The sequence below is a fragment of the Rhodamnia argentea genome, chromosome 5 (assembly GCF_020921035.1).
Source record: "Rhodamnia argentea isolate NSW1041297 chromosome 5, ASM2092103v1, whole genome shotgun sequence".
NCBI lineage: Eukaryota > Viridiplantae > Streptophyta > Magnoliopsida > Myrtales > Myrtaceae > Rhodamnia > Rhodamnia argentea.
Window position 1 is genome coordinate 12978941 of NC_063154.1, and position 23915 is coordinate 13002855.

Genomic DNA, 23915 nt, shown 5'->3' on the forward strand with positions numbered 1-23915 from the left:
TTTAGTTGAGAATCCGGTGCGGGGCGAGGAAATTTATCATCTTGAGGATCGAATTTTGTCGGTGGGTGATTATACCTGGACCATGTATTTTGATGGAGCCATAAATCTGTCCGGGTCAAGCACTAGAACAGTCTTGATATCCCCGGGTGGACAACACTATCTTGTACCAGCAAAGTTAGTGTTTCCTTACACTAATAACATAGTACAACACGAGGTATATATTCTCGGTCTTCAAGCCACAATTGAAATGAGGATAACCCGACTCAAGGTATTTGGGGATTCAGCGTTGATTATCCTTTAGACCATTGGAGAATGAAAGACACAGGATGCTAAATTGCTACCCTATCATGAGTTATTGCTACTTTTACAAAATTAAAATAGTAAAAAAAAGAAACAGAAAACCTCTTAAATAGAATAGTAAACAAAAGCACAACAAACGCACATTCAATTTAATTTATGTCATCTTATTCAGATAATTATTAAGTCTGATAAAAATTATTGTCAATAAAGAGAATGAGTTTTATAAGATAACTTTAATATTTTTTTTTACCTACAATCCAATTTGAGTTTAGACTTGAGTAGATAGATAAGTATCTTTAAATGAAACTTAAGTTATCATTTATTTTAAAAAAACTAGTTTATTGAATTTTGGGAAATTCATTTAATTTATAATGTTATGCAGCATATGTAAATATATAATCTGTAATTTGGAGCTATGACTCATTTTGTATAAGCTTCACTTCATTATAGTTGTTCTTGATTCTTTGATTTAGTCTAGTAAGAATATTTAGATTGATTAAATATATTAACTTAGTTTGAGATATAAAATAATATAGTGAATCATCGCGAAATTATAACACGATACTTTAAAAAAATTAGAATAGTAGACGAAATAAATACCTCCCTCTAATTTATTAACTTTATTTCAAGCATAGCCTTGTTAATTAACACGTTCCATTTAAGCTTGTCGATTCTTATTATCTCATCTCTTGCAGTCATTTCCACATCAAATAACGTATTTTCTAGGGGTATGCAATCGGATTGGGTTTACTTGGAACTCGGATTTGCCCACCCAAAAAATAGGGTCGGAAATCAGTTCATTCTCAAACCGGTCCGAGAATTGGTTCCAATTTTTGAGAACTGGTTGAAACCGGTCTGGTTTCCAGTTCTAGGTGAAGACTCGCCTGGACCAATTTTAGAACCGATTTTTAGTTAATTTTTTTTTTTAAATCATAGTGTCCAGTCTAACGTCGCTTGCCTTTTGATTGCCTCACGGCCCTCACCTCTTCTTAATCATATGTTTCTTTCCATCTCGTCGTATTATCTATTATTATATTTTGGATTATTGCTTTTGGTGGATTATAATTTTTATTGCTTATTTCATCGTATTTTGATAAAAAGAAAAAGAAAATATGTTCTCGGATAGACCCCGGACCCGGACCAAAAAACAGGATCGGTTCCAAAATAGGTGCCAAGACAAACAGGGTCGAATCTAGATTCTAAAAACTGGGAATCGATTATAACGGGGTCGGTTTTAGAGTCTAAGTCTGGACCCGGCTCACCCGACCCATGCTCACCCCTAGTATTTTCTACTTGGGAGAGTCGGGCTGAAACGGCTCGTATGAATATCTGCCAATGCATTTTAAGGAAGATACGGTACAGAGATCCCAGCCCTCAAAACCCGATCCAACGGTCAGGACTACGTTCAAGACTGAAGACGAGCTACGGGCCGAATTCTCCATTTTGCCCTCCATTAGTTACTCAATTCCCTCCTCATCCTCCTCCTCTGACATTGCGCTCTGTTTTAACACTGAGGAAAGTACAGACAGACCAGATCTACAGAGAGAACTGCTTGTTCTTAACTCTCTCTCTGTCTCTCTTCTTCTTCTATATCAATATGTGATACAAGATCATCTAGTGATCGTGGCGTTTTCGATTTTGCTTGATCTTCGCGTATACGTGTACTTGATCCCCGAGGTAAATTTTCATCGCCCGACGTGCGAATTCGTTGTCTAGATCAATGCTGCCGTAGGCTTTAGATCTATTTGAATTCCGTGCATCAGGGTTTGCTCGATTACGCGTTCACTCATCGTCCCCCGCAAAAATTCTATTGTAGAGATTTTGTGTAGTCCGTATGATTTCTCGTGTTAGCTGTGAGACATGGAAGGTTTTGAATAAGGGCCTGCATTGATTTCGGTTGTGCTTTATTTGAAATGTTCTGGTCTGTTGTGACTGCGCAGTGCTTTTTCGGCGTGAGTGCGGTGGTTTAGGGCGGAGCTTTCAGTGATTGGAGAGAATGTTGACGAAGTTTGAGACCAAGAGTAATAGGGTGAAGGGACTCAGTTTCCACAGTAAGAGACCGTGGATCCTTGCGTCTCTCCATAGTGGCGTGATCCAGCTGTGGGATTATCGCATGGGGACTCTGATTGATCGGTTTGATGAGCATGATGGCCCTGTTCGTGGGGTGCATTTCCACAAGTCACAACCTCTTTTTGTATCTGGAGGTATTGTTTTGTTAAGTTATATGATATGAATCTACTTACATAAATTCAAATGCATCTTCCGGTTTAGCTGCTGTTTGGCTGTTTGTTGTGATCCTAATTGCAAAGTATGCAAGTCAGGATCTAAAATCGACATTATGGGACTTCGAGAAGCTCCTGTATACCCATTTTTCCACTCATACTACTGAGTTTGGGTTAAAATGGGTTACTCCAAATTTATGAATGGCTTCAAATGAGCCATAAGAAACAAAGACTAACTAAAAGTAGGTCTAAATGGGTTAGACTCAGATCCATCTTATTTGTTAGCTACATTGAAACAGTCTAAACTGTACCACCGGTCCAACAAGCATCAAGAATGCATCATGAAGTGGTTCACCCAATGAGGGGTTTATTTATTTATTTTTGGAAGGATTTCTTAGAATCTTAGTGCTAAGTGGTCAATAATCTTCCAAATAGCACACGCGTTTTTCAGTATTTATGATGTCAATTATTAAAAGTAATAAGCATTGAAATTTATCCCTTATTCTGGTATGTACTAGCATAATTAAATTATATAGTCATTTTTTTAGACATACACTGCAAGGGAAAAATTTGTATTTATTTTTTTCTTTTGGAATTTTTTTGTTGTTGTCAAACAACCGATTGAGCCAAAAGTAGAAATCAGAGGAAGATGGTCCATTTAAAATGCACTTACTTCCAATCACAGTTTAGAATACATTGAAATATGTATTTTACTTGATATTGCAACAAAGTGGATATGTTATGTATGTACTTATTAATTATGTTGATTCCGTAATGTTACTCATATATTTAGTTCATTTTCCTTGCAATTTGTTGAAGCTTTTTCATGCCAAACCAACCGAACCCACTTATTTGGTAAGTCTAGTTTTAATTGAGGGGCACGAGTGGTGATGTTGGTATTGCAGTGTTTGCCCGGGACTAGCAAATGGCTAGTCAAGCCAGCTCGATGGGGGACACGAGGACCGCGGAGCATGGTGGATTCTTATGATCCTAATTGCAAGGCATGGAACTTGAATCCCACATAAATGTTATGGGATTTCAATTTATGGTTTATATGGCCTTAGGTTCTCCGACCTTAATAGTTAGCATTTAGGGTGTGGTTGTTCTAAGGTCCATATCAATGTAGTTCCATGTTGATCTGAAAGATAACTGTCCAGCATAGTAAGTTAAAAGTAGATTAGTTTCTCGTGTAGCTATTAGGTTCAATCTCCAGTTCCTTGTTATTGTTTATTCCACAGGGATATTAATTACAAAAAGAATCTAATTCAGTGGGGATATGACTTATGTGCACGGAAAGACAGGAGAGGGCATTTTTCAGTTAATGGCATGTGGAGGATGGCAGTCTCTCTCTCTCTCTCTCTCTCTCTCTGGCTTTCAAAATCAATAATCACAGATTCAAGATTAAATTTGCTGGTTCTCACTTTCTCATCAAATTGACTTCAGAAGGTGTTACTCTAGCAATTTGCCATTTGGAGCTGATATTGCCTTCATGGATCCCTGGCAATTTAATATGACAGCCAGTATTCTGACATTTTTCATATAATGCACAATATATGCAGTTATTTAACAATGTCTTAGAAAAGCAGTTCGCCATGTAGAAAGCAATATATCCTGTATTGGAATCTAAGATCATTTGGGTAGCGAGCCCTATAATCAGGATGTATATCCTTGTAAAAAAACTTGGATAATCATGCAAGTCCAAAACCTTGTTCCATGAACTAGTAACTTTTCTGATAACTGAGTTTTATGCTTGTGTAGTGTTCTAGAATGAGCCATTCTCTTGGAAGGCTCGGTAAAAGTAGCGAATTTGTTAATACATTGAGATGTGTTGTCATCTAATTGTGGATTTTTCCAAATATCTATCGCTTCCTCCCTGGAGCATCTGCAGTATAGCTGGGGTGATCTTAGATAGGTTAGATTTGCTATCGAAATTGACCTTTGTCCTCTATTAGCAAGTTGCCAGACAGATTCTTCTTTTACTGAAGACTTGATCAGTAGTCTAAAGAGCCAGATTGCTGTGGTCCTGGTGTTTACAGTAAAAAGAGGACGACTTCTTGTTTCTCACCATCCGAGCCGAACAACATTCAGCAAGGCACACTTTTTGCACGGAAGCAATCGGGGAAAAATGCTAAATCCCTCACTTGGCAACTTCAACTGTTTTTAGAAACCCAACATTTGATTTATCTTTGAAAAATAAGCCCTCAACCATTTAATTTTGTCAGCCATGGTCAAGGGTTGACAAAGAAAATATGGGGCTAAAGCATTATTTTGTTTTTAGCATCGAAAGCTTTTGGAGTTTTTCACTGCCTCTAGTCTGCAAAACTAGTGTTCTTATTCCCCTTCAATTTACCCTTTTATTTGTCATAGTTTTAACTGTTGAGGTTTTGTTTTGCTTGTTCCTTTTTATTTTGTCATTGCATGTTGATTCGCTTGGGCAATCTGCTCCTCCCCTCGCTCCCTCTCTTTTTTGTGCTTCTGGCCTGGTGCATTTTAATATGTTAGGGCCTTAGGCGCGCCTTTCATCTTTAACTACACTGGACTGGAGTCTTTTGGAGATGTGCTCTGGTGTATAATAACATTTTTTGGGGATAACTTCTATGGTGTATACTACTTTTTCTTAGAGTAACAATCATGATGTGTACAAGAATGAGTTTAACATAAATTTCTTGCCATTTTGCAGGAGATGATTACAAAATTAAAGTTTGGAACTACAAGACATGCAGGTGCCTTTTCACCCTTCTAGGACATCTTGATTACATCCGTACCGTGCAGTTCCATCATGAGCATCCGTGGATAGTGAGTTCTAGCGATGATCAGACTATTCGCATATGGAACTGGCAGTCTCGTACTTGCATCTCTGTCTTGACTGGTCACAATCATTATGTCATGCGTGCTTCATTCCACCCGAAAGAGGACCTTGTCGTGTCAGCTTCCCTTGATCAAACCGTGCGTGTATGGGATATCAGTGCCTTAAAAAAGAAGACAGCTTCCCCTGGTGATGACTTGTTGCGGCTGAGTCAGATGAATACAGACTTATTTGGTGGTGTGGATGCTGTTGTAAAGTATGTCTTGGAAGGCCATGATCGAGGTGTCAACTGGGCTACATTTCATCCCACCCTGCCCCTAATTGTCTCTGGAGCAGATGATCGCCAAGTAAAGTTATGGCGCATGAATGGTACTTGTTCCAAAGACATTGTTTTTTAAAGTGATTCCTTGCAATGAACTTTAAGGATCAGCAGAATGGTTGCTTGATTATTGTGTAGGCTTAAATGCAGTAAATTGTGAGTGAAATAACACGTGTTTCGATTAATATGCACTTAGACTAGAGTGGTAGGAAGCAGGCGCTTCGTTTAGCTCCGTTTTCGAATCCCTACCCAAAAAAGAAAATGTGATAGTTATGTAGAATATGATTAACGAGTTACTTTGGATGTTACTTATTAGAATTAAGTTTGATTTCATACTTTAAAAGTTAAAATAAAAGCCATAAGATCCCAAAACACCTAGTAATGATTATGCAATCATTTTTGCTTACTATTTGTTAGAAGCATCTTGAAATTTCGTAATTCATGAATCGTAGGATTCAATTGAGTTAACTCTGAAGTGATATACATGTTATCTCCAGATACAAAGGCTTGGGAAGTGGACACTCTCAGAGGGCACATGAACAACGTGTCTTGTGTTATGTTCCATGCAAAACACGACATAATTGTATCCAATTCGGAAGACAAAAGTATCCGTGTTTGGGATGCGACAAAGAGAACTGGAATTCAAACTTTTCGACGGGAGCATGACCGTTTCTGGATACTTGCTTCTCATCCTGAAATGAATCTTTTGGCAGCGGGTCATGACAGTGGCATGATAGTGTTTAAGTTGGAGAGAGAGCGACCTCCCTTTGCTGTGAGCAATGATATTCTGTTTTACACCAAAGACCGTTTCTTGCGCTGTTATGAGTTTTCTAGTCAGCAGGATACCCAGGTTACTCCTATTAGACGCCCTGGATCTACCAGCCTCAACCAAAGCCCAAAAACGCTCTCTTACAGTCCTACAGAAAATGCTCTTCTTATTTGCTCTGATGTGGATGGAGGATCTTATGAACTGTATGTCATACTGAAAGATAGTGCTGGGAGGGGTGACAGTGTTCAAGAGGCAAAGAGAGGTGCTGGGGGATCTGCTGTTTTTGTAACTCGAAATAGGTTTGCAGTGCTTGACAAAAGCAGCAATCAAGTATTGGTAAAGAATCTAAAGAATGAGATTGTTAAGAAGAGCGGGCTTCCTTTTGCTGCGGATGCAATTTTTTATGCTGGAACCGGTAACTTGCTGTGTAGGGCAGAAGACAGAGTCTACACATATGATCTCCAGCAGAGGTTGGTTCTTGGTGAGCTGCAAACCCCCTTTATCAAATATGTTGTGTGGTCAAATGACATGGAAAGTGTTGCCTTGCTAAGCAAACACGCAATTCTTATTGCTTGCAAGAAGCTTGTCCACAAATGCACTATGCATGAGACCATTCGTGTAAAGAGTGGAGCCTGGGATGACAATGGTGTATTTATCTATACTACATTGAACCATATTAAGTACTACCTCCCTAATGGTGATACTGGAATTATTAGAACTCTTGATGTGCCTATCTACATTACTAAGGTTACAGGGAATACAATCTTTTGCTTGGACCGTGATGGAAAGAACAGAGCTATGGTTATTGATGCAATGGAGTATACTTTCAAGATGTCTTTGCTGAAGAAGAGATATGATCATGTCATGAGCATGATAAGGAACTCTCAACTCTGTGGGCAGGCTATGATTGCATATCTGCAGCAAAAGGGATTTCCTGAAGTGGCTCTTCATTTTGTAAAGGATGAGAGGACACGGTTCCATTTGGCTCTGGAGAGTGGCAACATCCAAATTGCAGTTGCCTCAGCTAAGGAAATTGATGAGAAGGATCATTGGTACAGATTGGGGGTCGAGGCTCTTCGCCAAGGCAATGCCGGCATTGTTGAGTATGCTTATCAGAGGACTAAGAACTTTGAGAGGCTTTCTTTCCTTTATCTTATAACTGGAAACATAGACAAATCGACCAAAATGCTGAAAATCGCCGAAGTGAAGAATGATGTCATGGGGCAATTTCATAATGCTTTGTACTTAGGAGATGTTCGAGAGCGTGTTAAGATATTAGAGAATGCTGGGCAGTTGCATCTTGCTTATACGTCTGCTTCAGTGCATGGGTTACAGGATGTAGCTGAGAGGCTAGCGGCTGAATTGGGAGATTCTATTCCTTCTTTGCCAGATGGAAAGCGACCTTCCCTTTTGATGCCCCCAATACCTGTAATATGTGGTGGTGATTGGCCTCTTTTGAGAGTCATGAAAGGCGTATTCGAAGGTGGGTTAGATAATGTCGGCAAGGGTACTGCAGGTGAAGATGAAGAGGGTGTCGAAGGTGATTGGGGAGAGGAACTGGATATGGTTGATGCGAATGGTTTACCCAACGGAGATGTGACAGCTATTATGGACGATGATGAAGCTGGTGAAGAAAACAAGGAAGAGGGAGGCTGGGACCTTGAAGATTTGGAGCTTCCTCCTGAGGCAGAAACCCCTAGGGCTTCTGTAAGTTCTCGCCAAACTGTTTTTGTTGCCCCAACTCCGGGCATGTCAGTGAGTCAAATATGGATCCAGAAATCGTCTCTTGCTGCTGAACATGCAGCCGCTGGTAATTTCGAAACAGCGATGAGGCTACTGAATAGGCAACTCGGAATTCGTAATTTTGCTACATTGAGATCCATGTTCCTTGATCTTCACAGTAGCAGCCACGCCTATCTACGTGCCTTCTCTTCTGCTCCAGTGATATCTCTGGCTGTTGAGCGTGGTTGGAGTGAGTCTGCAACCCCTAATGTTCGGGGTCCACCAGCAGTTATTTTCAGTTTTTCTCAAATGGAAGAGAAGCTCAGGGCTGGTTATCGGGCCACAACAGCAGGGAAATTTACTGAGGCTCTTCGGCTCTTCCTCAGTGTTCTTCACACAATTCCACTTATTGTGGTGGAATCAAGAAGAGCAGTTGATGAAGTTAAGGAGTTGATCGTCATAGTCAAAGAGTATGTCTTGGGTCTGCAAATGGAGGTTGGGAGGAGAGAAATTAAGGACAATCCTGTGCGCCAGCAGGAACTTGCAGCCTACTTCACGCACTGCAATCTTCAAGTGCCTCACTTGAGGCTGGCCTTGCTGAATGCAATTAATGTATGCTACAGGGCAAGAAACCTTGCTACAGCAGCAAACTTTGCCCGACGGCTTCTAGAGACCAATCCCACCATTGAAAATCAAGCAAAGACGGCAAGACAAGTTCTGCAGGCGGCTGAGAGGAATATGACAGATGCCGCTGCGCTAAATTATGATTTTAGAAATCCATTTGTGGTATGTGGGGCTACCTATGTGCCAATATACCGAGGACAGAAGCATGTATGCTGCCCATTCTGCAGCGCCCAGTTTTTGCCTAGCCAGGAAGGGCAGGTTTGTAGTGTGTGTGATCTTGCAGTGGTTGGAGCAGATGCTTCAGGATTACTCTGTTGCCCGTCTCAGGTACGATGATCTGTCTATGTAACCAAGGAACACACTTCCAACTTTCTTGTTTTTGTTTTTGTTTTTGTTTTTTGTTTTTTCGTGGTTTGACACTGTAGTTGCACGTGTTGGCTCATTGACATGAACAGCAGTTAAGAAATTTACATGTCAAATCTTATGGTGAATTGTTTGTTGTCTCCTATATCATCATCTAATTTTCCTTTAAGTAGATGTTAAGATTTTTAATTTATAACCGTACTTTTGAATTTTGTGATGGATGGATGTTGGTGGTCAAGAAATGTCTAGCCCTTTTCAGTTTTTGATTATGGTCTTGAGGCTGGATGAATTGGCAAGTACCATGTCAGTGACTGAATTGCATTTTGCACGTTTGTGCAAATCCTATTGATGGGTCAGGGGTTTGGTTTTCATATCGATTGGCCGTGGAACAGTACTGTGAATCTTCTTTGTCTGTACCATTTCTAAGTTTTCCTTTTCTGTGAATCTGTGATGCAAATCATTTCGCAGTTTTTCTTTGAAACATGTCTGCAGGTCATCTTATTTTAGCTTGGCCTACCACATAAAAATGGAATTTACAGTTGTTTTCAGCTTCATATGAGTGATTTAGAAACTGCAGCAGAGTGCGGTACCAAAAAATTTATAAACCATAAGCTGACTCGGAATTTTGGTTGGCCTCGATCTTTTTGGTTCCATGAGATTAATTTTATGTACTGGACTGTCGTCGAGAATTACTTACTGAGATGGAGTTCTGGGCAGCCAATGATGCTTCTTTACGGGATTCTGGATTCTGTTAAATCACACGACTGTCCTGTCTTTTGAATACCAAAATTTGTGATGTTGCTCCATCCTATATTTGTCAAAACCATATTTTGCTCCAGTCTGGTCTTGTTTAGCGTCAGGGTAGAATGCCGTTGGAGGTTGTGGTGTAGGCATCTCTCTAAGATGGAACAATTGCATTCGAACCCGAGACAGACAAACATATGGTGGTAAAACAACTCCTTGAAGTCTTTTAATTTTTTTTTCCCCTAATTACACTTTGCTAGCATTTTGAAACGGTCCTTATGCGATGAGAGAGATCAATTATGGTTCTTGTAGTGTTCAAATTTGTTTATTTTGTCTTAGATGTTTCAAATTGTTAAAGCAGCAATTGATGTTAAGAATCTGAAATGCATGAAAAATATGCATATCTCATAGGGATAATGACACAGATAGTGTGACGATCCGATTTTCACCAGGTTAAGATTATAATTGAAGCAGTATATCTCGGGCTTGGATTAGTGGCGCAAAGTGACGTTGGGGGTACTATATTTGAGTTTAATGGCGTAGTGGACATGTTAATTTGGACCTTCTATGATTGTTTAATTGATTTTGTTAGTTAGTGTAAAATGGTTCCATGTGAAGTTTGGTTTGCGAAAGCTCCCACCACTGACCTGCCCATTGCCATTGCCCCTCTATGTAAACCCCTCCTCTCTCCTCTCATTTGAAGCCTCTCTCAAAGAAACTCTCTTCTCTTCTCTCGGTTTCTCTTTCGCCAAGCTCCCTCTTGCTCTTGCTTTGGCTGGCGACGCCACGATGCACCGACGGCGATCTTCGACGGCTCACTCTCCTTCTCGTGCTGTCCCTCATCTCAGTCCCAGCTCGCTGGCCCTCTCTTTCCTCTCGCATGTGCAACACTAAGGAGGAAGGGCAGTTTAAGCTCGTTTGGGTGGCGAATTGATCCTCGTTTTCTCTTGCATGAACCTATGGCAAGTACACTTCTTACCCTTGTGACTAAATTGTCCATTTATCGTTCGATTAGTGCGGATCGCTGATTTTAAGCATGAGTGTGCCGATTGAAATTTGTGTTGCATGGATGGAAGAATGGCCTTGCATGTCTGATCCGTTACTTGAGGTAGCTTCTTTGGGTCTTGGTTAAGCTGATCGTCTAAATTATTCATGTATGTAAGCTGATCGTCTAAATTATTCATGGATCGACACTAATTGAGGATCAGGTCCTTAAAGGCGGTCGGCCATGGGTGAGAAGGTTGGTTTGGTGGCAATTGTGATTTTTTTTTTTGGTCGAATGCAATTGTGATTCACATGTTGGGTTCAGCGGATTGTTTAACATCTTGAGACTCTGGGCAGTTGGAATTGCGAAGTGAATTGTTACGAGTGTCATCGAAATACCGGAAAGTTGAGATGGGACTGCGTATGTGCATTCGGCCGTAAGCCTAGGAAGCCGTTCGTGGAGTTCCTTAGTTTGACTGCTGCCTGTGGTTGATATTTGGCTAGCTGCCGCTTTTCTATGCTTATTATTTTTTTTTTTTGTGTGGTGAATTTCCATTGGCTACTCTTATGTTGGTTGTTTATCATTTCTGCCTATCGAGTGATGAATTGATAGTTTAGTTATAGGGCGAGTATTCCTACTTGCTAAGCTCTCGCTGACCCCCGTTGATATGACTCTTTTCATGCTAGTATTCCTACTTGCTAAGCTCTCGCTGACCCTCGTTGATATGACTCTTTTCATACTAGCTAGCCAATGAGGATGGCGGTAAAGAGTCACAGATATGGCAGGGTGACGATGGAGCACGATGATGGTGGTGGTGTAGCAACCCAAGTAGTTCGCCACTATTGCGTCCTCAATCCAAGCGAAGCTGGCGGAATGTTCCATACCGAACCGTAGCAGATATGGCGGGGTGACGATGGAGCATGATGATGGTGGTGGTGTAGCAACCCCGGCAGTTTGCCACTGTCGTGTTCTCAATCCAAGCGAAGCTAGTGGAACGTTCCATACCAAACCGCCCGTGACTAAAGGCTTACGTTTTCTACTTTGATCTTTCCTTAATCAAAGCTCGATGGCGCATGCGGAAGTTTTTAAAAATAGAAAATCAAGCGGGACGGCCATACGGTCACAAATGTATGAAATACAAAATATATAATGCCAGGCACGCCTAATTAAAGGGTATGGCCTTTCATGGTTTCACCAACCACATATACACATTTCAAACAACAATCTTTTATTCATATCTTTCAATCAGTTCTTTACAAAAGTTGAAATGACTACGGGAGGATTTACGTAGGAAGGCAATCTACTCCACATTTTCAGTATCATCATCCGCAACTTACAGCTATGTCGCTTATTTGAAAAATGACTAATCAACGGGAGTAAGCTGAAGCTCCTCCGAAAGTAAGATCCCAAGGCCAAACGACTAAACCAACTATAACATTACGGAATTGAGGATCGTTCAAGACAACCAAACATATCCCACATTAACGGTAGATATCGAAATCCTAGCAAAGCAAATATGATCCTCGTAGACAGTAGATCTCGGAATCATATCCAAAGCATTTATACCACAAATATCATTTACCAGAATCTAATACTCGTATCCGTAATCATATAAAGTATAGTAATAAGGATAGAGATCTACTTGCCTTAACTAAGCGAGAATTCAATGAACGAGTGATCAAACAATTCGACGATCAGACAGACAAATGGACGAGATGAACAGTAGGAGCACCGAACGGCTAAAGGTGGTTAGCAATGACAGGCGGCCACAGGCGGTGCGGTTCTCTCGACGATGAATGGCGGAGAGAGAGAGAGAGAGAGAGAGAGAGAGAGAGAGAGAGTCGGCGGTCTAGAGAAGTACAGTAATGATAGAGAATTCTGACAATAGTTACTGAATGAACCGACGTCGATTTTTATTTATAATGGTCTAGTCAACTTAGACCAGTCGGCTTGCGATCGGTAGCTTGCGATCGGTAGCTTACAGTAGAGTCAACTTGTGATTTGTCGTACTTATCAACCGCTTAAAGTAGAGTCAGCTTGTGATTTGTTGTACTTGTCATTGCTTGCTTGCAGAGTCGACCTATGGTGTGCCGTGCTTAATGATTTGTCGTGCGTCTGTTTTGTCGTGCTTATATAGGCCGAATTCCAAATTTCGTGCTAAATGATTCTAAACTATCAAGTATTAGCGTGCTCCTATTTTAAGCGGGTAAAAGTATCATATCATGTTCCTAAAAATAGTATCGAGTCCATAAAAATTCATTAAAAATACCGGGGAGTTCGGATAAAAATTCCTTACGGCTTATCTAATAATCCGAACTCATTAAATACTAATTCACTCATAAGCATGTGAGAGTTTTCGAGTCATCACAATCCTCCCCACCTTAGGAAATTTCGTCCTCTTAATTTCATTCTTACTCCATCCTAAATAAGGAGATTTTCATGGTGAATTTCTGTTGACTCAATCATGTGGCTATGCTTCACTGCGTATTCTAACCTCAATCAACACATCTTGCAATCTCAACCTATAAACAAGGTCATCATCAACCTCAATAATCTGGCATCATTAACGTGCAATTTTCATCTATCTTTTAATCACAATACCACAATCACTCTTTCATATACTTTAATTAATTTTCAATGCCATTATTACTTTCTCAACACGCCAATTCAAATGGCGTCAACATTCAACAATGGGCTTATCACTGTCCCATATTTCAAAATATCCAAGCGTGTGTCCATCATTTGGACTAGACTAGACTTCGAAGATTAGGAGTGGCTACTATCAATGAAATTCCAGAATCGGGACACAATCCTTTGCTATTCATGATGCCGGTTCCATATGCCAAGCTTGTGGTCTATTGATTATGGTAAAAAATATTTCATATAATCATTTCACAACACTAAACAAGTCTGACGCAATCCCCGGATCTCCGGGAATCAACCTTTAGGCATTCCGTGACGCAATCTAGACTTCTGCATGGCACACCATTGTAGGCAAATACAAACAACACATCTCTCACACAGACAGGATCTTCTCCGGCAACATTCTCGGAGATATCACAACATACTTTCACCAATTCACACTAGGTATTTTAGTCATTTCTTGCCAATAGCATCTCGACTCATTTATGACCATTTCCATTTCCATTTTCAATATGCGAGTTGCAATGCCATGTTTAGAGTTTCACTTTCGGACATTTGAAATTCATTTCAAAATCAATTCAAAACACCGAAACGATGCAACTTAGCTTTCAAAAGTCATTTCATTTCATAAGTACAAAACACTTTAGACTTGAAATCGTTTCGATTCAAAATCGAGAACATTTCGACATCCGAAAGCACTTTAAATTTAAAATCAACTCAGATTTTTGTAATCATCTCGATATAGAATCGAGAGCGACATCAGACCTAGCATAGCACTTAGACCCACTCTTTCAATATACGACCTAGTTCATTCCCGCCTCTCTCCGCTACTATGTTCCGAGATGACAGCTAGGAGTTACCCTTTACACAGGATTTATCTCTCGCCCGACGAACACTCCCCGAATCGGATACAAGTCGGGTTGCTACGGTTCATCCTGCTCCCCCACCACTTGGTTTTGAGATGACAACCGGGAGTCACCCTTTACACGAGACTTATCTTTGCCCGAGTGAACACTCCCCGAGTTGAACACAAGTCGGGTTGCTACAGTTCATCCTGCCCCCTACCACCTGGTTACGAGATGACAGCCGGGAGCCGCCCTTTGCACAGGTCTTATCTCTACCCCGGCGTAAACTCCCCTAGTCGAACACAAGTCGGGTTGCTACTGTTTGTCCCTAAGTCATACACTTACGGAGAAAGTCCCGTTTCAACACGTCCCATACAATGTCTCCACGATTTTTAATTATCTTGCCAGCTCGTCGGATACCAAAGCGACGGTTTTTCAAGTCCGATATAAAAGCAATGATATAATCATGCATGCATGTTTTCAAACTCAATAGTTTTGATGCAATAAGTCTGTGCAACGCATGTTATTCGTTTTTTAGACTAGTTACACCATAAATTCACAACTTAGACTCATCTATAAGCATCGAGTGATCATCTCACAAAGATCAATAGCTTAGATTCATCTATATCATTTGACCACTTTCATATCAACCATATTCCACACCACTCAAAATCAATTTCTAAATTCCATTCACAACTCCACAACCCGGTCCTATAATCTACAAATGTTAACACTTCATAGCAATTCCAAATTTGGGACTATCTATCAAACCACAACTTTTCAAACTTAGAAGTAAATCTCAATCATTTCACTTTAAACTTAAAGGAAAACTGATGCCAACACAACTTATCGGTTGATCCCCTTACTATATCCACAAATAAATATGACAATCATGTGATCAACACAATTTATAAGTGGTATAAGCTATCACTAATCCCTGGCAATCACAATCACATACACTTGTAGTTTTAAACGCGTATGTGCCTACCAAACACTTCATCCATTAGCGCACCTTATCACTCCATGAATCTGCTCGATACCATAATCGTATGTAGCGTCCCATACCGCTAACACACGATGGGAAGGCTTTCCAAAATCTTGCTCTCTTTCTTTACTTAATCTTTCCTTTCCTTAATGTTGACACCTAATTTTGTCGGTCTTGTACTTTATTTTTCTCTGCAAAATAGAATAGATCTATTCATGTAAATACACCTATTGTGCCTAAAAAAAATAAAAAAAAAATTAAAAAGAAAAGAAAACATAGCGGGAAAAAAAAAGACGCCATTTTAGAAAGAAAGAATACAGTTGTAAATAGAGAATATCTCGGAATATCTACGATTGAGAATATCTAAAAATATCATCTACAAATAGAGAATATTGACTGCAACATGAATAATATCTGCACCAGTAGATAATATTTGCAGCATAGAATATTGGATACGATAGGAATCATATACGTAGCAAACGATAATATATGCGGTAGGGGGCAATATTTGCAACTGAAGTTACAAGCAGAAGTCGCAACTAAGTTAAGTCGGTTCCCAAGAAGCTAAGGGGCCAACAATCAATCACCAAAAGAGATTGAGGAAGTTGCTATTGACACTTGATTTTTGGTCGGTCTTTTTCCAGTTTATTTTTGAAAAAATTCATAAAAAAATTCATAAAAAGTTGAAAAAAAATTACAAATCAACTTTGGTAGCCTTTGCGGAGCCTAAGGAACCATTTTTTTTTTTTTTACCAAAAGATAATTTTTCATATTTTTCGCATTTTTTAATATTTTTGAAAAATAGGAAAATGCATGGAAAATCAAGAAAATAGCTTTGGAGGTCAAAAAAATATGGAAAAATAGCCTATATTTTTATTTTAATTCCCTTTTCACTTTGACCTCATAAATAGTCAAAATTCAGGTTCGATTTTATGTGTTCCTTTGTTACACTAAGGGCCGAGTTTGATTAAAAAAATGTCATTTGAGTCTTTTAATTTGCAATCTTTGCATTTTCAGAGTCTTGACATTCAATATGATTGCCCTGTATTGTTATTTAGTCCAATTTTTTGCTAAAATTGCATGATTGCATGAATTGGGCAAAATTGCATACTTTTATTGCAATTTAGTCCCTTAATTTTAGTAAAAATGAAATTAATTTAAAATCGGGGACTGCCATGATAAATTAAAACCCTTGCCCTATGTTTTTCACCCTTCTAAATTGATCGGTGGGGGTGGTTTGGTCTGATTTGGCTAATTAGGGCTCGAAATTGAAAAATTCCCAATTCGAATTTTTAGGGAAATTTGGGGGTTTTTGTTCAATTCATGCTATAATTTTGGGGAAAATCACATTTTTAGATGAAATTGACATCCTTGAATTTAATTTCAAAAATTTCCCATAGATTTTGGTTAATTTTGAAAATTGGCCTTGATTGGGTTCGCGAGCTAGACCGAATTTGGCCCGCAAACTCGATTGAAACCCAGCTTCTTCTTCCTTGGTTTCCTGCGCAATTCCAGGTTTGCGGGTTGGATTTTGATCAACAAATCGATGGAATGATCGGCCATAATTGATGAAATGGGTCAAGGGGATTTTTTGGCCACGATGTACGGCGTCGATTGGGAGCGGTCTGACGACCTGGGTCCGCCGGAGTCACGCCGATGAGGGTAATTTGATCCATGGTCGAACCGGTGCAAATACAGAGCCAAATACACCTCAAATTTGACCCAAATGGAATGATCGGCCATAATTGATGAAATGGGTCGAGGGGATTTTTTGGCCATAATGTCTAGTGTCGATTGGGACCGGTTCGTCGAAGTCATGCCGACGAGGGTAATTTGAGCCACGGTTGAACCAGTGGAAATACAGAGCCAAATACACCTCAAATTTGACCCAAATTGGGCATGCTAGAGTTACATTCGGATAGCCGGACGGTACCCATTGCCGACGGACCATTTTGCGGGTGGTCTCATGTACGGAGCCCACCGACTTACCCTCCTCGACACACCAAAATTGAAAAAGGGAATTACTTAATCCTCACGCATTTTCGTTCACAAAGGAGGCTCATTTGGTTCTAGAACTTTCGAGAAAGAGAGATAAAAGAGGAGAGAAGCGATCGAGAGCGCTCGGAACCTCCATTGAAGCTTCGAAGCACTAAGACTTCTCGCGTGCTTGTCGGACCTTCTCTAACCAAATCGAAGCAAACCGCCGCTCGTCCTAGCATCCTTAAGCTCTAAGGAAGCTGCCGGACCTTTCCAATCGAGCTGTACTCTTGAAAAGAGTACGTTCGAGCTCTACATAGCCGATGAAGGCTCGCATGGCATCTTGATTTTCTGTCAATCATTTTGCATGCTATCGGTCTCAATTTACTCTCTATACCTTACTAATCCAATACATATCTTGTTTGTGCATTTTCGTGGCCTAAATTGTCGAGTCGACCTCCATTTAATCTTGAGTGATTGCAAACTCGAGAGCTCGATTTAGACCAAATCAAAGTGTCGCGATGGACGGGTAAGTTCCCTTGAGCTTCTGTGATGCTTCCCGATTGATATAATTGCTTAAATCGCACATAGAACGGCTAGGGCGAGTAGTCGCCGGAGGTTAGCTTCGGTAGAGATTTGTAGGTTCGTCAAATGTGATTCTGGTGCTATGATCTTGTGGTATGTTGTAGAGCATGATTAGACGAGCCGAATGGCGTTGGTTTCACGAAGTTTGGATGTCTGTAGCCGTCGGAATTAGCTTCCGACAAGGCGCCGACGATGGAATGCTGGCGCCGATTGTCTTCTCCGGTGAGCGTTGACTTTGGTCAACACTAACCTGGTGCTGACGTGGCGCCACATGGCATGACACGTGGCGAGCCACGTCAACGAGGCTATTAGAGTTGTTATAAAACCGTTAGGCGATCGAATGACCCGTAGGCGGCCACGTGGGAGCATTCCAGTTGTCCGATCAATAATTAGATTTTTTTGAATATTTTATTAATTATAAAATTTAAAAAAAATGAATACATCATCGTTTTGGCTCGTAGGCGGATGAGTCTAGGTCCAGGTTTGGGTCGGGCGCCCGATCAACGTGGGTTGGGTCAACCCGATTCGTAAAAGTTTCTTTTTTTCTTAAAAGAAAGGAAAGAAAAGGAAAGCATTTTAAAAAAATTTAAAAGTAAAAAGTAAAAAAATTAGAAAATCCTAGAAAAATTAAAAAAATTAGGAAAAATTGTATAAAAATTCCTAGAAAATTTCAGAAAATCTCAAAAATTGAGGCTTGGTGTCACGCCCCGAACCTTACGAGCACGCCAACACCCCGCACGGGCTGTAAATTTATAAACTTCCCGGGGATCCAACGGCAACAAACTTAAGCATGAAATGATAAGCACGAAATGATAAGCACATGCGGAAGCGAGAACTACACTCCATACAATAGAAAGAAATACAATGACTCGGGATGTAAAAGAGAGATTTAAAACTTACTCCATACATTTCTTAAAAACATCAAATTGACTTCAAAAGTTACTATTTGATAATTCTCAAAATACAACTTCTCTTAATAAAACAAGGTAGATGAAGTTTAACCTTACAGAGCTATACGGGCGAACACAACCCCAAATATAAAAACAGCTCTCTAAGACTACAAAAAGAAGTACAGTCGGGTAAGGTTAACGGTTCATATACTTCAAAAGGGCATCTTCAAAAGCCAATCCATGGCGGTCATGGGACTTCATCATTTGGGACCCGAAAATTGTTATCCCATGACGGGGTGAGAATAAATCTCAGCAAGTTATTCCTAAACCTAGACCAGGCCAATAGTACCTCCGGACAATTCCTAAAACAGGTAATTCTACTCAAAGGGACAATTGCTCAGCAAGGAAAACGACAAAAGCACACTACAATCATAAGTTAGAAGTTCGCAATTCAAGTCATGCTTTACCGTTTTAAGGTCGAGCTTCGTACTTGGACATTTCACAAATCACAAGATCATAAAGGGTGATTCCTATCGTATATCTCAATCACATACCAATCATTGATATCAGATTGCCAAGTGCCCGTGTCATAACGCTTCAGGCCATTTTAAGCATTAAGACTCGCGTAATCACGCATCAAGTCATTATAAATATTAAGACTCGCATAAACACGCATCAAGTCATTATAAATATTAAGACTCGCGTAAACACGCATTAAGTTGTTATAAATATTAAGACTCGCGTAAACACGCATCAAGTCGTTATCTTGCGTTTAACGCCTCAAGATAAATTCAATTTCCCGCGTATCACGCTTCAGGGTATTATGTGATCATATATATATAATCAATTCGTTCGCTTAGCCAAACTTGAATTCAAGGTCAATCATGACCTAAACAACACATGCCATGCCAACTAACCATAGCACTTGTTCGAGCAGACATGAATTGCACAATCTCAAAGGACATCTCATGGTTCGTCCACTATGCCCCAAACACATCAATTCATTCATGTTCCACATCATAAGGTCAAACATACTAGGAGCAATTTATCCATTCAGCCAATCGATCATTTCAATCCCTCATGACCAAATACAAGGTACTTAGCTAGTCAATTCCAAATGCTCAATTCACATTGGCAAACCATAGCCAAACATAATAACGATAAGTGATCAATCCACAAGGGCACCTCAAGACCAAACACATATAGGGCAAACAAGTTAATTTAGCCACGTCCATGCATCCTCGGCGGTATCCACCTACTGATTTCTACATCCAGACCTACTCTCAGAAAAAATGACGTCTTTCTAATTTCTTTTTGAGCAATCTAAACTCAGAATCATGTTCCTCATGATCTTACGGTTGTGTGGGAGGAAACGGGGCTCAATTCGGACTCCGGACAACCTCGAACGAGCCATTTCAACTTCGACGCGCGCTGAAAAACGGGATTTATGGGTCTCTCGGGTTTCACACATTCTTCATACAAAAATTACCCTAAAATCCTACCAATCCAATTCTAAACCATCCATTAGTAACCTAAAGTCCTAGACTAAGTTTAAGAGTAACTTACCGCAAGATTCAAGCTTGAAAAGCCAACCAAGGGGCGGCAAGACTTCACGACCAGATCTGGAATAGATTTGAGGGCTGATTCAGTCCAAGGAAAACGCTTGAAGTCAGCCACTTAAATCCTCTTAATCCACTCCAAAATTCTTCCACAAGTTGTCTAACATACTAAGTGAGGTATATGGAGTTTCTTACCTTGAAACAACTCAAGAAACTCCTTAGAACAGCCCTACAAGTCCACAGTTCCAGTGCAGGGTAGCAGCTGTTTTGGCTCGGCTTTGCGGGCTCTCAACGGCTCGCGGACGGCGGTTCAAGGCTCACGGTGCTCTTACCGAGGAGGGTGATCGATGGTAGTGGTGGTGAGGCATCCCGGTGACCAACGGACAAGGTAACAAGAAGGAGATGGTGGTGAGAAAGGGGAGAGGGAGAGTGAAAATGAGCTCTTGCTTCTCAAGAGCTTGTTCCCAAAGCCAAGGGGAAGAGTGAGAGATTGAGGTGATGGGTTGTCTTAGACTAGGCTTTTGACTTGGGGGGGGGCTTAGTAGATTATGTGGTTGACGGTTTGAAAAAGAGTTGTCTAGGGAGTCATATTAATAATTCAAACTTTTGGCTTCTTGCAAATAACAACAAGAGGGGCAATCTTGTAAATTCAACTCAAGTCTAAAGACTACTTTGCCCTTAATCTAACTTGAGGAATGAGCTCTAATCCAACGGTAAAAGAGTAATTTCTAATTCCATCCATATCTCACTTTTCTAATCATTTTGGGACGAACTATAAACTTAATTGACTTTGGTGAGGCGATGTCCAAGATATTCATATTGTGATCCTTAAAAGTCCGATGCCCAAGTTCGAAGTCCAATTTAATGGCTAATCCCAATCGATTGCAACTCAGTTTATCTCAAACTAACGGGTGGCTCTTTAGGAGTTACGCGTATCGACCTTATGATTCGTATCATACTCAAGCTATGGCGACCTTGGTTGTCATGTGATTGCGAGGGTCGATCATTAGTTACGAAGGACGAGATCATCAGGAAACTGTTTAGGAACGTTCACAAATTATACCGTGGTCAAACGGAATCACCCGTGATCCAATTATATAACGCTAGCAATTTGTTTCTTAGTCGTTCTTGGATCGGCCTATAATAGTTCTAAACCTTCCCTCGACAACCCTTATGGCTAAAGCGTCGATCCATGGTCAAGTTCTTAGGTCCACGTACCCATTTCCCAGTTAGCCATTCTCCTTCGGTTAGTTAACTCAAGAGTGATCAATTCTGAGCGAGATTTATTGAAATACATCGATGACATTTCATTACTTCAAAATGGTCGGATTTCGGAATGTCACAATTGGCCACGGTTAATTGGAAAATCCTATTTTTGAGATTTCTTTTTCCGATCTTTCCAAAATGACGATTTTACCCCTCAAAGGGTAAATCACCTCCCAAAAATTCTAGAAATTTTTAAAAGTTGTCGTAAAATAGGTGGTTGGTCAGTTAGGTGGCCAATCCTATTTTCAATATATTTTTTTTTCTGACTCCAGATTTCTTTCGTAATGACGATTTTGCCCTTTTTGGCAAATGATTTCCAAATTTCTTCGAAATTACGATTTTGCCCCTCATAGGCAAATCATGTCTAAATCTCTCTTGAGTTGTAATTGACATTTCGCTAAGCTAATAGGGTTTTACTAGGGATGCCATGCTGATTTGATGCGTTTTATCTGCATGTTTGGATTTCTTGATTTGTGCACTTTATTTTACCGATTGTGTTTGCTAGGGTGTCGCGACCTCGCCTTTGGTCTCCCGCGGAGGGTCCGGCGGGTTTAGAGGTATTGTCATAGATCAATGGCGTGGACTCTCCCAAGTCCTACCTCGCGTGACATTGGATTCATTTTATTGATTAGCAAATTAAAATGCTATTAAGAGTCGCCACTAGCCTATTAGGGTCGGCTAGAAACCAATCGAGACACGGGAGGGTTATCTCGATTTCTACGCAACAAGAGCTTCTAAGTTCGGGGACTTCTTTACGCTAATTAGAAAATTAGCGCCCTTTCGGTACCTAACCAGTTGATATTTCCTAAGGTGACCACACATTCTGCATATCATTTTAAGCTTATCGTGTATCTAATCCATACTAAATGATCATGCATAATGTTTTCTGTCATTTCGTGCAATTACTTATTTATCCTTAACCTAGCATACGGGGAAAACGATTAACAGGTAATTTTTCAAAAGACAATGTTTTTAAACACTCAATCAGATAAATATGCCAAATAAAGATCGGGATAAGCACGTGCGGACCAAATCTATAATGGCGATATTTAAACAAACAACTTCGACTCGAAGGTCGAATTACAACGATATCAGATTGGATTGAACATCGGTCTTCAATCAACGCCAATTTCGGGCTTAAAACTCATATTAGGGGTAAAAAGGTCAAAGAAACCATTTTTCCAATTTTCTGAAAATTTTCTGATTTTTTTGAATTTTTATTATTTTTTTGAATTTTTTTAGTATTTTTTATTATTTATTTTTTATTATTATTAATATTTTATTAAAGGGAACCGGGTCCGGGTCGGGTTCTCGGACCCGAACCTAGATCAGGTCGTTGGGCCCGGTCCGGTCCGCGGGAGAAACCCAAACCCGGGCCCGAAGGACATAAAAGAAATTCCAGGCCCAATCTTCTTTAGTTCATCCAAATTGGGTTTCAACATTTTTTTTCTTTGGCCCGACCTCTTCACGCCCAAACCAGCCTCTTTTTTTTGAACAAAACAAAAAAGGCCCAGAAGCTTTTCTTTTCTTTTCTTCTTCACCAGCCCACTACTCTTCTCCTTTTATTTGTTTTTCTTTCGCTGACCCACTCCTCCTTCTCCTTTTATTCTTTCTTTCGCCAGCCCACTCCTCCTTCTTCTTTTATTCTTTCTTTTGCCAGCCCATCCTTTCTTCTTCTTTTATTCTTTCTTTCGCCAGCCCATCCTTTCTTCTTCAGCCCGTCCGATCTCCCTTCTTTTCCCCACGCCAGCCCATCCTTTTCTTCTTATTCTCGTTTTTAAACTTTCTCGGCCCATAAACAGCCAACAAAAGCGTGAATCAGCCCCCCATTATTACTGTTCATCGTCTCCTCCGTGCGGCATCTTCTCCCCGCAAACTCAACGACGACGCCATGCCAATGACTCCGAAAGCCTTCACCCGTTGCACCGCCGGGACTCGGTCATCGCGCCGCCACCCCGCCGGCACTCGCTTGTCGCATCGTCGAAATCCGTTCGTAGCACACCACCAGGTCAGGCTGCAGTGGACCTCCTGGAGGACAACCGGTCCCGTTCACCGAGTGCCAAGCCGTGTTCGTTGCCACGTCGGACTGCCACCGCTCGGAGCCCGCGTCCCCTCTCGCTCACGCCGGGCCTCGTCACCGATTCGTGTTCGTTTGCCGCACCGTCGGGGTTCGTTTGTTGCACAATCACCGGATCTCCCGAGTGCAAGGCGGTTCTGTTCACCTAGTGCCTAGACCACGTCGTCGAGGTCCGGTCGCTACGCCATTGCCTTTGGTCAAGCTCCCCTTCGCCGGAGCGTATGTCATATCTCG

At 40.7% G+C, this 23915-nt stretch overlaps 2 protein-coding genes across 2 annotated transcripts in view; one reads left to right on the top strand and one right to left on the bottom strand.

Moving 5' to 3' along the window:
* The window catches only part of LOC115754607 (coatomer subunit alpha-2), a 496428-nt gene that overhangs the window by 174375 nt on the left and 298138 nt on the right, over positions 1-23915 (bottom strand). The gene's annotated exons all lie outside the window — the stretch shown is intronic.
* On the top strand, positions 1805-9311 carry LOC115754609 (coatomer subunit alpha-2-like). Its single transcript, XM_030693680.2, has 4 exons — positions 1805-1977; positions 2241-2504; positions 5203-5697; positions 6145-9311. The coding sequence occupies exons 2-4, from the start codon at positions 2297-2299 to the stop codon at positions 9096-9098; spliced, it is 3657 nt and encodes a 1218-aa protein (XP_030549540.1). The 5' UTR covers positions 1805-1977; positions 2241-2296; the 3' UTR covers positions 9099-9311.